Source organism: Globicephala melas, chromosome 13 (assembly GCF_963455315.2).
Source record: "Globicephala melas chromosome 13, mGloMel1.2, whole genome shotgun sequence".
In the NCBI taxonomy this organism is placed as follows: Eukaryota; Metazoa; Chordata; class Mammalia; order Artiodactyla; family Delphinidae; genus Globicephala; species Globicephala melas.
In genome coordinates, this window is record NC_083326.1 from 19,889,920 (window position 1) to 19,906,311 (window position 16,392).

The 16,392-nt window shown below is 32.2% G+C and overlaps 1 protein-coding gene across 3 annotated transcripts in view; it reads right to left on the minus strand.

The window, feature by feature from the left end:
* The window catches only part of CDH19 (cadherin 19), an 86,731-nt gene that overhangs the window by 24,368 nt on the left and 45,971 nt on the right, over nt 1-16,392 (minus strand). For all 3 annotated transcript variants that reach the window (XM_060310687.1, XM_030868133.2, XM_060310688.1), the window contains exons 8-10: nt 15,645-15,898; nt 10,564-10,685; nt 7,664-7,785 (exon numbers count right to left, since the gene is read on the minus strand). In XM_060310687.1, coding sequence (XP_060166670.1) covers nt 7,664-7,785; nt 10,564-10,685; nt 15,645-15,898 — 498 coding nt within the window. The remainder of the gene's footprint in view (nt 1-7,663; nt 7,786-10,563; nt 10,686-15,644; nt 15,899-16,392) is intronic.

The following is a 16,392-nucleotide window of genomic DNA, read 5'->3' on the forward strand; positions in this document are numbered from 1 at the left end:
TTTGGGACTTTGGGAACCATACTTGTGGCTAGGCAAAGCAATACATGTATTTCCACACATCCAGTTAGCTGGTCAACCGTTCAGCATGAGAAAGGGAAAAGCAAAAATGCTACACACATAGAAGCAGGAAGAGGAGCCCTTTTCCTCCTGCAATGTGCATTCCGTGCCCTTTATTGACAAGACTCAACCTTGCACTCACAATAAAAGATGCTCTAATGGGCCAATCCATTACCATAGTTTCACAGTGCCAGTTCTTTTTAAGCAGGTAGTGAAGGATGAATGTGCAGCTAGGAAGCAATAAATTGGTAAGTGGCAGAGCCTAGAACATATTGCTGTACCAAAAACGATGAAAGCAATCAAAGACTAATAGGTCGTGTCTAAAGTACACAGAAACGGATACAAATTCTCAAGATAAATTTTTCTTAACATTGCCCATTTATAAATCTGTGATATAGATTGCTTACATTCTTTTCTTTTGTTTTTACTTGAGTGTATGTATGTGTACCCATGCAAACGCACATGTATTTATTTTTTAAACTAGCATGGCTCTGGGTTTTTTGAACATCAAAGAGGACTTTTCTTTGTGTGTGTGGTGTGGGGAAGGAGAGTGTGTGGGAGAAAAAAGAGTGAACTTCACTTTGGGATTCTTAGTATAAACAAATTCACACCAAGTCTATTGTCCTTGGCACAAAGTCTCCCCTCAGATTTTACTATTAAGAAGTTTTATGTTTCTTACTCCAATATTTTCTAAATTACATATTCTCTATATTTTATTCTTAGAAATTAACTTTGGGGAACCTCAGGCTGAGAGGTGTATTGCAAAAGGTTCCTCTTTCTCATTACATTCCCTTTCTCAACTGCAATCAAAAGGTGAGATTCTTTCCTCTCTGCTTTCACCACCCAAATTTCCTGTTTGCCATCTGGGGAAGTATATGCTGTTTCTTCATCTTCTCTCGGCTTAAGCCAGAATTTACACTATGTGACATGTATAGTTCTCATTTTATGTTTTGATGGTGCAGCCACTTCCTTATTTTATTGATTATTTATTCTTTATTTTTAATAAAAAAATTCCCTCTGAAAAATTTTAAACAGAATGCTCTTAACAATATTTCACTTATCAGCACCATTTGGTTTTGTTGTCAAGATTATGATAAACAAGTAACTTTTACTACCCTTTGTAATGTTTTTATGAAACTTATTTATATAGATATAAAACTTAAACTAATTATGGTTTCTACATAAAAACCATTCAGTTACACAAGATATGCTTTACTATCTTTTAAAGCAAATATTTTCTGAGAGCTTAATCCATTAAGTTTTAACGTTCACACATTACTATCAAACTTTTAGGAATGAGTAAGAAATTAACAGCACTTTTGAAAGTTTGTATTGGTACACTGGGAGGTATGTATTAATATTTGGTGCTTTGTTTTAGTTGTACTTGAAGGAAGCCTACCCAGTAAATTTCAGACCAGAAATATGAGTGTAAGTTAGTCTGATTCCACATGTAACATCTAAGAAAACATGGGGGAAACCATGACAATCCAGGAGCCATGATAGCCCTAATGCCCATATTATTTTTTCTTTTTCCATGTTATTAAAATAAGGTCATTGCCATGTGCTAGGAAGAAAGTACGCATGGTAATGTTGCACATATTGGCAGAACTCAAATTGTCCGTCCATTGAACTGATTTCAATTCATAAATCATAGTGTATGTAGCAGTGCCAGTGGGAATTTTTGGAGTCCATTTGAATTTGAGTGGAAGAACATTATAGGTACCCATGCTATGTACCATTCTTTCAGGTACATATAGACCTGGGAAAAACTCCTAGGTTTGACAGTGACATCTATGAGCCCTCTAAGAACTATTTGATGATTTCTGGCCTTCCTCCTTAAAGGAAACTGATTGTAATATAGGGCTGATCAATGTGACTTATTCTGAATTTGAGCAGTACACATTCCGGGAAGGAGGTGAGGATCAGCTGTATTGACCTTATTTTAATTTTTGTCCTTAAACTTGTAAATGTAATTACTTATGAGTACAGAAAGAGAAAAACGTTTTTCCTATTTCTCTTTGGATTGAGCAAGTAATCTAAGGATAGCTAGTCTTTATGATTAGAAGGGCATAGTTAAAATGAGCATCATTCTTGGAGATTGACACAAATAATTCCTGCTTAACCACTTATAAGCTATATGATGCTGAAAGAGTTACCTAAATTTTTGAAGCATAATATACACATCTCTAAAATTATAAAAATATAGAATTTCATAGATCTTCAATGTTGGTTTACATGTAAACTCTTAGCAAGTCACAAGAGAACTCTATGCCACTGCATCCAATGGACATTTTTCTTCCACAGCAGAGTTTAACTCTCAGTATAGTTTTAGAGTTCATGGAACCAAAAATTAGTATTTGTGTTACTTTTTGAGCAGTTTTACTTATTTCTAAACATTGGTATTTCATTTTTTTAATTCTTAGAAGTGTCCAAATAATAAAGAAATATCAATTTATCTTTAAATAAATAAATTAACCCTATCTTCAATTACTGAATGGTCACACTGGATACTTTTATAGATCTAGGATACATTATAAGAACTTAGTGATATGATTCTTTTTATGCCTATTTCATCATCCTACAAATTTCACCATTACTCATAAAGTTTTCCCAATGTGCTTTTCAAAACTTATATAAAACTTGTATGATGAATGGTCTAGAAGGTTGATGCAACAATAAAATAAATTTTCCCATTGCACCCTTCTCTTCTTTGTAAATGTATTGCTCAAAGTATTGCATCATCTTTCAAAAAAGATATAAAAGCAATGATACACTAACTTTTTAGTCTGATATTGTTCTTCATTAAAAACAGTAGAAAATTCAAATTTAAAATTTTACATCCATAATGACAAAGAAAATAAAATTGCCAGAGGAAGATATTTCACAGTTCTTAGGTGAATTAGAAGATGAATACCAAAAGCAGAAGCCAGCACTATAGACTCAAGAAGATGGTGAAACTGATCATGTAAACAAAGCTTTAGACTGTGAGTCCTCAGATGAAGACAGAACACATGAATATTTTCAAAATCAAGAATCAATGAGTGAACAATATGATTCTAAGGATAAAGTAATCATCCTTTTAGTCATTCAATAGGAAGGACTTCCTTACAGAATATTTTTTAATGAGAATCTGGGCTGTTCTGTTTTGCTAAAATTAAATGTGACAGTGTTTTTTCATCTATATAAAAATTTTGCAGCAAAATCTATTTGATTTATCCTGAAAATTGGTAAAGACAGAATGTATCCAAATGCACCTGGAAGGAAAAGGATGCAATAGAATATTTCTTTTTAAGTAGATTGATTATGCTATTTGCTTTTTATAAATCTAAAGATTAAATGCTCTGCAATCATGGAACAAAGAAGATAGCCATTCTCCAGCAAAAATATGAGCTGTAAAAGATTTTTTAAAACTTCTCAAAGTATTATATATTGACAAATATGTATTTGCCATGTTTGCATTTTATTAACATTTGATCAGGAGGGTCATAACATTCCCCTCAGCTTGACTCAGTTTCAGACAAATTTCTTCCTGACTAGAGACTCCTGATGTACATTTTCTTAGAACAATTACACTAGAAAACTTCTAATCACAAAATCTTTCTCTGTCCCTTTGGAATAGAGATAAATCTTCTCCCAGCCTTTTCTCACTTTATAATGCCAGATGGTCTTTCTCAAGGACCTGGAAACCATTCCTCTGAAATGTAATCATCAAGAAAGACAGGGCCCCTATCTCCCGGTCTCTATGGGAGATCGGGAGCCTAACTTCTGCAAGAGTCAATCAGCAAACGTAGATGGTCTAATCACATTGACCAACCTCTCTGCTGACATGCCCTCCAGGACGTTTTCACTAGCTCACACCAGTGTTTAAAAACTCTCCTGCTTTTGGTTTCAATAGATTTAAGTTCTCTCTCCCCTACTGCAATAGTCTCAACCTTTTGTAATAATCTTGAATAACATCTTCCTTGGCATCCTTAACAAGCGTCCAGTGCAATTTTGGTTTGCCACATTTTAATAAAGTTGTTTGGCACTGTCTCTTTATATAGCTGTGAATTGTTTATAAAATACATTTTTTTAAGTAAATGACCAAATGGTGAACTGTGAGAGCTGTTTTTTCCCCTGAAATAGTGGGAATGGAGGCTATTGATACTTCTTCCTTCAAAAACTATCACCTCTATGCACGTCCACATCAAAAATCTTTTTGTTTCCTTTTTACCTCACTGGTCACACCTACTTAGTATCTTTTGCAGGCTTCTCTTCCTTTAGCAAATCCTTAAATATTGCTGTTCCCAAAGGCTCTGCCCTATGTTCTTTCATATTCTCACTTTATATTTTCTTCCTGGGTGACATCATATACTTTCTTACCTACAAATATTCTAGTAAGTCCCAAATTGTTGAATTCGAATGGACCTTTTCTTTTCTGCTTTTACCTGACTGTAAGCAGTAAATAAAAAAGGTAATAACTCCCTCCCCCTTGGAACACTTTCTTTATTTGGTTTCTAGGCTCCCATACTCTCCTGGTTTGCTCCTTACAACTCCCAGTACTTACTACGGACTATCTGGGTCTCAGCCTTTAGACTTAGTCTTTTCTCTGTCTACCCTCTCTCCTTAAGGGATCTTAACACACTAAAAGTTTTAAATATCACATATAGGCTAATAAATTCAAATGTATATCTACAGAGAATTGTAGAGAAAAATACCGTATCATTGTTTCAAGAAACATAGTCTTCATGCTCTGTTCATATATTCAGCTAATTATTATTACCAAGAATATCAAAATAAACTTGCTCATTTATCACAAATATCTTATAATCTAGAAAACATGCAAAACTAGAGACAACTTGTTTGACAAATGTGTAAGATCTATTCAAACTAGGTATAGATAGGGAGCAAAAACATGGTGGTGAAATGCGTGGATTCTGATGCCAGCACTTGTTATAAAATATCTGTTTTTTCTTAGGAAGTAACTTCTCTGGGCCTCAGTTTCTTCACCTGGAAAATGAGGCATGTAATATATTTTCCTCATATATTTCTTGAGAATTAAATGGGTTAATGCTATAGTGTTTGCTAGAATCATGTGTGGGACATTGTCAACATTATTTATTTGTTTAAAATTGGTTAGATTACTTATGGTAAATTTGAGTTCAGTTTGCAATATAGTTAAAATTTAAACAGAATTAGATAAAGACATTTCAGAAAGGAGAGTTGATATGAACAAAACTACAAATTAGAAAGTGTTATCTATGCTTTAAAAAACAAGCAGTTCAGAGTATGAACAAGATTTTTTTTTTAAATCAAGGTAGATCAAATTGTGACCAAATCAAAGACAGTGATAAATATGAGGCCAGGGAGTTTTGCACTTTTATGTGCTAGTTTTGGAAAAGCCACTGAAGTTTTTTTTAACACTGAAGTCAGAAAACTGTGCTGTAGGAAATTTCAACTGCTCTGCCTTCTGCTATTATTTCCTTTGTACCTAATGTCCAAAGATTCTTATGATCATGCTTTCACTGTCAGTGAGCAATGAGTAGAAAAAACAAACACTCATTTCTCAAAAAAGGTGATTATTCTGCTATATTATAAATGTACTGACTTCTGAGTTCTTGCCTAAGAGTCAGGGTCTGTGAAAAGAATGAAAGGTCCACTGAGTCAGTAAATACATGAATGGATTCTAATGCACTAGTGAAGGGAGCTAGCTCCTACTAGGAATGTATATCTCCATCTTGCCACATGATGAAAAAGTTGCAAAAGGTTTTTATAAACATTTTAAATTATGATTGTTATTATAAATGACAATTGAGGAGTTAGGATAAAAGTTCCAGTGTAGTCATTGGACATAGGTAGCATTATTCTAGAAGCATTTATCACCATGAGCTAGAGCTCTGGTCTAAGTCTTTTACTGTGTAAATCATGTTGCATTCCCAAATCTTCTGCCCAACTCAGCCTGGTCAAGACCGCTGAACATGCAATTTTGTTGGGTAAGTGGACTTACCACCAAGGACATTTACAGAAAGAAATGTATAGCGTATGAAGTAAATTAAGCCTATTTTTTTTTAAGTTTGAGTCTACATTGTCCCATCAATGGGGTCCTCTGAATATATTCATATTTACGTAAAGTATGTAAAACAACAAACCACACTAGTTTTATACTTTAAATTTGACATATATAACTATAAAATATACTACTACTTATAATAATTGTAAAAATATAATTTACCTGACATATGTAAATATGTATAGGTTAGAAAATTGTAAGATAAATTGATTATTCCCCAAATTATGTGACTTTTAAGGCAACTGAGTTACTACATTTAAAGTATCATTTATTAGATTTACATGAATTATTTACGTGATTTTTTAAAAAGTTGCCTATTTGTTGATGTGTCCAGGTAACCAGGTATGTTTGAAATGCTTGAGAAATTTAGATATATCAAATTTTTAAGCATAGATCTATTTGTAACACCAAGTTTAAAGAGATGCCTAAGCCCAGTGTCTATAGAAGCGATGGGTCCCAGTTCACTTGCATTCTGTTTTTGAATCTTTCTATCCTATGTTGTATGTTCACAGGTTTCTAAATCAGTTTGCTTTTGGATCTAGAGGACAGTGTGCTGCATTGTGGAGAGTCTCTGAAAGTTTTATGTTAACCTTTCACTTTATCAAAAACTTTATCAAAAACTCTGGGTACAAATCCATTTAAAATAGATATTTTAAGTTTAAATTCATTTGTATATTTATAATCATTTTTTATTATTTTTAAAAATATTTAGGAAATACTTATAGGCAAGATTTGAAAATTTGAATAAAACGTATTCTAGCATAAACTTAGCTGAATAAATTTCACAAGACATTTTAAGACCCATGTAAAATCCAAATTGTCTTCAGCTAGCTTTATTGATAAATTCAAGCCTACTTAGAATAATTGATTTTATAGTATATATACTTATTCGGTATTTTGAAAACTAGTTTATAAGTTTTTAAAATGTTTTATGACATTTAATAGGATACCTAAAAAAATGTAAAGTTATTGTGTACTGGAACTGAGACACTCAAAGAAGAATCTAATTTAAACTCTACATTTTACAAATGAAAAAAGGTAAGCTCCACATGAGAAAATGTGTGAAAAAAATTGTGAAGTAATGATAATTTATTTCAAAATGAGTATGCTTTCATAAGTCTTTACATACTTAGTAATTCATTTGAAATTGAGCTTCATTTGTGTTGATGTCTGATATATTTTATATATCATTTTATCTTTATCTTCATGACGAATGGAAAAATAAAAGTTAATTAAAATTATTTATTCTATGGAATCACAAAAAATAATTTTTCTTTATTGAACTGACAAAGTACAAAGGATTTACTCTTGAATCCTGACTGTTAGCAGATTTTTCAAACATTTGAGGAATTTGGAAGTAGAAAATGTGAAGTTTATATATTTTTTTAAAAGAAAGAAATTTAAATTATACAGAATTTACAGCATTAAAGCATGAAATTAATATAGCTAAATAACGCTTATTTTTATCATTTCAAAGTGGGAGGACTACATAGCAAAAGTTATTCTATATAATACAAGGCAATGTTTCGACGTCGGCAATTTATTATGGATTCTTACCTGACCAGAGACTGCATTTTCACAAACGTAAGTCTCATAGTATTCGGAGAACTCAGGAGCATGATCATTGATATCGAGAACTTGCACATACACAGGGACTGCAGAACTCTGTTCTATACTGTCTGCAAATTGAATAAACGGAATGAAAATAAAGAATGCTAATGCTGTCTTTAGGGGAAAAATGGTCATGAAAACTGCATTAGAGGCTACGTGGTATATTTTTATTTTACTTGAATAAAAGCTGAGGACAGGATAGGTATATAATTCATCTATTTATTAACAATACAGCCTAGAAAAAATGTTCTCAACACATTCAGCTCAACCAGTGTTAATCCAGTGCCTTGTATCTGCCATGGACTGTAGGAGCTGTTGAGGAAAAGTAGTAAAAGTAAAGGAGATAGTCAGGTACATGAGCACCGTCCACTCTAGTTGTGATGATCTAAATTGTCTTCAGACATGGTCAAATGTACTAGGAGGTAAAAGTGCCTGCAGTTGAGATGTGTTGCTCTATCATAACTTTCACAAAGGCGCTTGCTCACCAGAAATGAGGAGAATGATAATTTAGTCCTTGTGTTAAATATGAAACACAGAGCCAGTGATGGTGGAAGGATTAAAAATAGTGGGATGTTAGCCCTTTCTAGAACCTAATCTGGCAATGGATAGTAAAAGTTAAACTACACATATCTTTGACCCAGTCATTAGTTTGGGAAACCTATGCTACAGTCCAAGGCACCAATATATAAGCGTCTGTAATTCAATTTATTTATTCCAGAATTGTTTGCATCCCAACCAAACAACTGGAAGTAACCCAAAAGGGATTGGGGAAGTAAATTACCACCAAACTATGAAATTGTGTATGCTTATTAAAAATGAATGCATCAATGTAACACATGTAGTAATATCATGAACTTTAAAAATGTATTTTAATCTTGGTTCTCAATTTGAGAAAAATGCTTACCACTGTTTGTCTCAGTTGGTTTTCTGTAAAATGGAAATGATACTAGTAACAAGCTTATAGAGCTGTTATAAAGATTAAATGAATTAATACATATGAAACATTTAGAAGATCACTTATATAAATAAGCAATAAACACTAAATACTATTATTTTATTTATCTACTAACTAGAAGTAATATACATGATGTTTTGTGAAGTGCTAAAAAACAATTTGCAGCATAAGGTATTGTATATTTGTATATCATTATTTTAAATCTTTCTTTTTTATTTTAAAAAGCCATGGGAAGGTACATACATTGAAGAGTGGGGAGAGGGAGTTTCTTTTGTTGGTCTCAGTGTTTTTATTTATAATCTTACATGCTCTTTCTTTTAAAATCACAAAGCATTATATTTGCAATTGTAATTCATAAGGGCAAATACAAACTTAAAAAAAAAAAGAGGCTTAACTCTACCTGTTGAAAATTAGGGAAAAGTCTTTCCTTCCTTCCTCTTAGAGAAGAGGACATAATATTTATGTCTAACAATACAAATAACACATTTTAAAGACTCTGCTTTTTAATAACTTAAATTGTAGTACTTCTCATTTAACAGAAGTTAATGATATAGTCTTACAAAAAATTCCCCTTATATATAAAATAAGATTACAGTGGCTAATTATTTGCATAAATTCATTAAAACATGCTCTTTCAATAGTTGAAGGCTACTTTACATAGAAACACATTTTTCAAAGATGTCCAGTCCTCCTTTGAACTGATTTGAATTCTTTTCTCAGCAGTCTTGTAAGTAATGATATAAATAATTTGTTCTCAGAAATATGCAATGAATAAAAGTTTCTTGCTTTTAGACAAACATCTTTGTGTTTTCTGACACCAAAAGCCTTGGCGTTTCCTCTGTGCAGCAGGCATTTACTCCCCTGCAACATTTGCTCCCCATCATTTATCGTTTAGTTAAACAGAAAATTCAAAACCCAGACCCAGTCTTTCTGCAGTTTCCAAAGAGCTATTCAATGTATGACAAAAAGTATGCAAGAGATGCTTTGTACTCCACCGTCTCATCAGCCTACTGCTCAATAAGGTGAGTAGTAAGATATATGTTCAAAGACTTTCAAAGAACAAGCCAAGAAAGTAAACACGATTACTAAAATTCTATGCAAAATCAGTTTTGAAAGGATGCAATCTAAAATATTGAAAACTCACAAATTGAATCCTTTACTGTACTATATTAAAACCATTGACTAAGTAATAGGGAAGATTTTGATAATCCTTTCCATTGTGTTCTATCTATTCTTTTGAGCCTGAATGAATATGGTTGATCTAATTCTGATTGAGAATTCTGAAGACACAATCTAAGTGTTAAACTGGGATGATTTTATCTATGTTTTGCAACCTGAAAATGGAATCATCTGCTTCTCTGTGGAAAAAAACTGGTCACTACTGATTATTAAAGATGTGACTATCAGCACTGCTGACACAATGAGTTTAATTTGAACACATTTTACTGGGCAATATTTTATATATCCAGTTTGAAAAAACTTACAAAATTTATATTCAATTTTTAAAAATTGATTTAAAAATGCATTCATGAAAAATATGGTAAGAACATATAATTATATAATTAAAAGTTCTTAGAATTTCAAGGGATTTTTTGTTTATTTCTTGTGTTTTTCTGAATTTTCCATGATTTATTTCTTGCATTAAACATTATTTATTGCCATAATAAAAATGAAGATATTTAGTGGTAAGTATATAAATAAGATGTAGTAAGAATGTGCAGACATTTTGAATTTAAAATAATAAATTAAATACACATGTATGAATTGACATATAAAATACCATTTAATTCTAATTTCAGCAACACTTTAGCTTTTGTCTCTATGTTTAGAGATTACTGAATGGTTTAAAAAATATGGGGAACCAATATATGGTTCCCAAATGAGTACTTACATTTTTCTGTGGCTGTAACACTTAGGTTATACCAAGCACTAATCTCTCGATCAAGAGGGTTAGTTGTGAAGACTGTACCATTGTCATCAATACTGAACACTTTGCTTCTGGTAATAGAATACCTGCACACACAAAAATAACTCCTTAATTTAATTATTTTCCCCATATAATACTCTTTAAAGAGTGTATAACACTCTTTTTAAGCAATAAAATATTATCAGGTCCACACTCTACACAGCTAATGCAATGCTGAACAATTTTCAGAAAGGTGCATTCTACATTTAAGATTCAACTCAATGGAGACAGAAACAAAAAACACCAAAAACCTAAAACAGTTCTAGATTTCAATTGACACGTGTGAAATCTAGACACATGTCACTCATTCTTATTCCCAGAAGAGAATTTTCATAAGTGAATGACTTGGTTAAAAAGAAATGGCAAATGTCTTTTGCAAAATGAAGAGAAGTACAAATAAACGGGGGTAAAAATGAAAGCTTGTGAACCTATTTTTTCCTTTGAAGCAATGTAAAACAAATTCTCAGTTTAGGCTGCTGAGTCTCCTTGTTACACCACATAGTTACTTTCTAAATCTGTGCATCATATTATAGTTACTTGATTGCTGACATATGAGAAATGTTTGTTTTTATTTAAGGAAATAATTAGATAATATCTAATAAAAATAAAGTATGTATTTATTACATATATTTATATACATATATATGTGTGTGTATACACATATAAACATATCTATATATATACATATATAAACATATATACATATATAAACATATCTCCTGAAAGTGAGGAAGTAAGGATAGTAGGTGTAATGTGCTATTATTAGATCATGCATGGAAAGAAGCCAGATAATAGAATTCTCTCATGCAAAAGCCCGGAAAATAATCTCAAATTCCACAATGAAAGAAGACTTTGAAGTACTCAGCATGTCTTATCTGCTTGCAAATGATCAATAATTAAAATTAAAGAAGAGTAATAACTAGGGTTCAGTGATGCCTTCTCATTGCATATATATTCCTAAAGATTTTGATAAGACATCAATGAGATTTACCATAATTATGTGGCAAAAGATGAGAATATTTTAATCTTGATTGACAGTTCTCTAAAAATATCACACTAATTTGTAGGTTGGTGTTGAGGGGAAAATTAAAACAGAAACTACAAAGAATTAAGCTTTAAAAGAATTCGGTTTTAGCTCTACTCATTTTTAAACCTTTATAAGCAATTTGCTTACATATCCACAAGTGGTCACATTTCCTACTTAGATTTGTTGACAAAATGAAACAGTAGTTTAATATTTTGTAGTAAGGGTACAGAGTATCCTGTTTCTATAATACACCATTCCAAATAAAACCAACCAAAAGTTTGAGATTATTTCCTTATAAAAGTTTTAAAAAATTATGACCCTGAGTCATCAGTAACATTTAAAATAATAGTGAATACACACCATTTAAGAAAGGAAAGAAGTGTGTTATACATATTAGAAAGAGCTTGAACTAAAAGCTTAAAAAATAAAGTTTTAATCTTTGGTTTGCTTCACAGTTCCTTTTTTAAAGACTCTTCATTCCTCTAAAAATGCTGAGTGAATAGAATGTGGCTATGTAATGTTTTCTCATTGCTAAGAGCTCTTGACAGAATGATAGAAACAAAAGATTCTTCCATACATAAAAGGATGTCTTTATATCAGGTTCTTAATCTTTGTACGCCTCTACTATTCCCACTTCCCAGAAGAAAAACTGAGGCACATAATAGCCAAGCCCATATACAAAGCCTAGAGATTCCCAAGTAGGTGCAACTCCACCAGATCTTTCAAGAATTTTAAAGTACTTTTATAATGCACAGGTGAAAGATGTTTAAAGACAGCCTCTTCCACTTGTGAAAGATGCCATGATACTATACATAGAGAATCCTAAAGATGTCACCAGAAAACTACTAGAGCTAGTCAATGAATTTGGTAAAGTTGCAGGATACAAAATTATTTGGTAAAGTTGCAGGATACAAAATTGGCATTCCTATACACTAATGATGAAAAATCTGAGAGAGAAATTAAGGAAACACTCCCATTTACTATTGTAACAAAAAGAATCAAATACCTAGGAATAAAGCTACCTAGGGAGACAAAAGACCTGTATGCAGAAAACTATAAGACACTGATGAAAGAAATTAAAGAGGATACCAACAGATGGAGAGCTATATCATGTTCTTGGATTGGAAGAATCAATATTGTGAAAATGACTATACTACCCAGAGCAATCTACAGATTCAATGCTATCCCTATCAAATTATCAATGGCATTTTTTACAGAACTAGAACAAAAAATCTTAAAATCTGTATGTAGACACAAAAGACCCTGAAAAGCCAAAGCTGTATTGAGGGAAGAAAACGGAGCTGGAGGAATCAGACTCCCTGACTTCAGACTATACTACAAATCTACAGTAATCAAGACAATATGGTACTGGCACATAGATCAATAGAACAAGATAGAAAGCCAAGAGGTAAACCCACGCACCTATGGTCAACTAATCTATGACAAAGGAGGCAAGGATATACAGTGGAGAAAAGACAGTCTGTTCAGTAAGTGGTGCTGGGAAAACTGGACAGCTACATGTAAAAGAATGAAATTGGAACAGTCACTAACACCATATATAAAAATAAACTCAAAATGGATTAGAGACCTAAATGTGAGATCAGGCACTATAAAACTCTTAGAGGAAAACATAGGAAGAACACTCTGACATAAATCACAGCAAGATCTTTTTTGATCCACCTCCTAGAGTAATGGAAATAAAAACAAAAATAAACAAATGGGACCTAAAGAAACTTCAAAGCTTTTGCACTGCAAAGGAAACCATAAATAAAACAAAAAGACAACCCTCAGAATTGGAGAAAATATTTGCAAATCAATCAACAGACAAAGGATTAATCTCCAAAATATATAAATAACTCATGCTGTTCAATATTAAAAAAACAAACAACCCATTCCATAAATGGGCAGAAGACCTAAATAGAAATTTCTCCAAAGAAGACATACAGATGGCCAAGAAGCACATGAAAAGCTGCTCAACATCACGAATTATTAGAGAAATGCAAATCAAAACTACAATGAGGTATCACCTCACACCAGTTAGAATGGGCATCATCAGAAAATCTACAAACAACAAATGCTGGAGAGGGTGTGGAGAAAAGGGAACCCTCTTGCACTGTTGGTGGGAATGTAAATTGATACAGCCAGTATGGAGAACAGTAAGGAGGTTCCTTAAAAAACTGAAAATAGAATTGCCGTATGACCCAGCAATCCCACTACTGGGCATATACCCAGAGAAAACCATAATTTAAAAAGACACATGCACCCCAATGTTCATTGCAGCACTATTTACAATAGCCAGGTCATGGAAGCAACCTAAATGCCCATCAACAGACGAATGGATAAAGAATATGTGGTACATATATACAATGGAATATTACTCAGCCATAAAAAGGAATGAAACTGGGTCATTTGTAGAGACGCGGATGGACCTAGAGACTGTCATACAGAGTGAAGTAAGTCAGAAAGAGAAAAACAAATATCGTATATTAACGCATGTATGTGGAACCTAGAAAAATGGTACAGATGAACCAGTTTGTAGGGCAGAAATTGAGACACAGATGTAGAGAACAAACATATGGACACCAAGGAGGGAAAGTGGCGGGCAGGTGGGTGTGGTGGTGTGATGAATTGGGAGATTGGGATTGACATGTATACACTGATGTGTATAAAATTGATGATTAATAAGAACCTGCTGTATAAAAAATAAATTAAATTAAATTAAAAAAAAAAACCAAAAAAACACAACCTCTGTTAATATTTGGGTGTGCTCACTTATTTTTCTCATTTATTTTACATAATATTTTACTTGTAGTAAACATACGACTCTAATGATTTTTTATTATTATTATTATTTTTGATTTTGTATTATTTTTAAAGAATCATGCCATGTCTTTATGTTCATAAGCATCATTAGAAAGCATTCATCATTCATTGCCTTATTTATACCACTGAGATTAGATATTTAAATTGTTTCTACAATTTTATTATTATAAAGAATAATATAATGAAAGATTCAATCATGAAAGCATTTTTTAAAATTATGTATTCTTTAGTATTGTCAGAAAAACAAACAGGTTAATATACTCTTTAAAATCTAAACAATTAATTTACTGACTTGTATATACACACACATATATACTTATATTCATTATTAAAGTTCCTGCTAATAAATAGGAACTGTATCTACATATTAGAAGGCAGCATTTTATGATTAGGAATTACAGTGGAAAAGTGGAAGCATCGTCTCTCTCAGAAATTTAAAGAAGCTCTTCTTTGTGTCAGTAGCTCTTCCAAAGAGCAAAGCAGTACCCAGCACCTTAATAAATATATGGAAGTTTGTGTAAGTCCCTGGACTGTAAAGTATGGAAAATGGATGAGCAAGGGAAGGTGGTGGAAGGAAACATGTAAAAGGTTTTGCTTTTATTTTTAACCAGAACTATGATGCAAATACAAAAAAAAACAGAAAGAAAATATACTACCTGAATATAACAGACTAATTTAATAGATGGTAAATATTGTTTAATTGCAACACAGAAATTTATTTCTAATTGATTGGACTTACTTCACTTTTACTCCTTTAGCAGTACCCTATAAAAGCTTAGTTTATTTTTGAATATCATTTTAATTAAACAGTGTTTAGATGAACCACATTGTGATCAGCTTTGTTTCTGCTCTAATTTGGCATAATCAAGGGTTTCTTTTCCCTCACCTTCTTACCCCAATTAATAGAGAGTTGACTGTATCTAATTTTAGTTGGTGATTGCCTCTTTCTTGCACGTTTTCAAGTTCTTATTTCACTGCATCTTAACCAATAGTGAGGCTTCCTGTTTCAACTTGTTTAAACTGTTGCAAATTTTATAAGTACCTTAGAGAGAAATACAGATCTAGATATATCCTTGTTACATTAATATGAAATTTTATTTTCAAGCTAATCTGTGTTCCCTCATTTACTAATGCAAAGCTGGCCTTCCAGACATACCTGATAGGAGATTTCCTCTGATCTGGATCTGTGGCAGAGACGGTGCCTACAAATGATCCGTACGGGCTTCCTTCAAAGATTTCAAATAAGTAATACGGGAGGAGGAAAACAGGAGGTTCATCAACATCTTCCACCTGGATCTTGATGAAAGTGGTGGAAGCTTCAGTATGGTATTTCCTGAGCTGCTCATCAACTCGGCGGTTTTTAACTTTTGCTCTAATACGATAGTGGTTCTGGTGCTCAAAGTCTACTCTCTGCAAAGAAATGCAGTGTACACAGAAAACTGGTATCAGTGACCCGAGGAATTACTTAAGAAAAAAAAGTTTTTGTTGTTAAATTAAGTCTCAGTTGCTTTCCAGTTAGGTTTTACTATTTATGTTCTTGGATCCCTCTGATATTTTCATTAAGTAGTTGTGTAGCAAATCCCTATGTGTATTTTGTTATTTATGTCTATTATAAAATGTTTTGGGTTAATAATTATATTTTTTATCTAGGATTAAAAGTATACTTTTCTGAGTATAAATATGGAGTTGAGAATTAATTTCCTGTTATTTAAGATAATTTCAAAAAGTTTCCCCTGTGTATTAAAATCTTTTAAAAAAAACTACTCTACAATATAATTCAAAAGATCTCGGTAACAATTAACTCTCTCATCAATTATATTTGAAATATATAGATATAAAATATAAATAACTGAGCTTTTTTCTTTATGTTTTCAGAAGTATCTTGCATAAAACTGATAATTAGC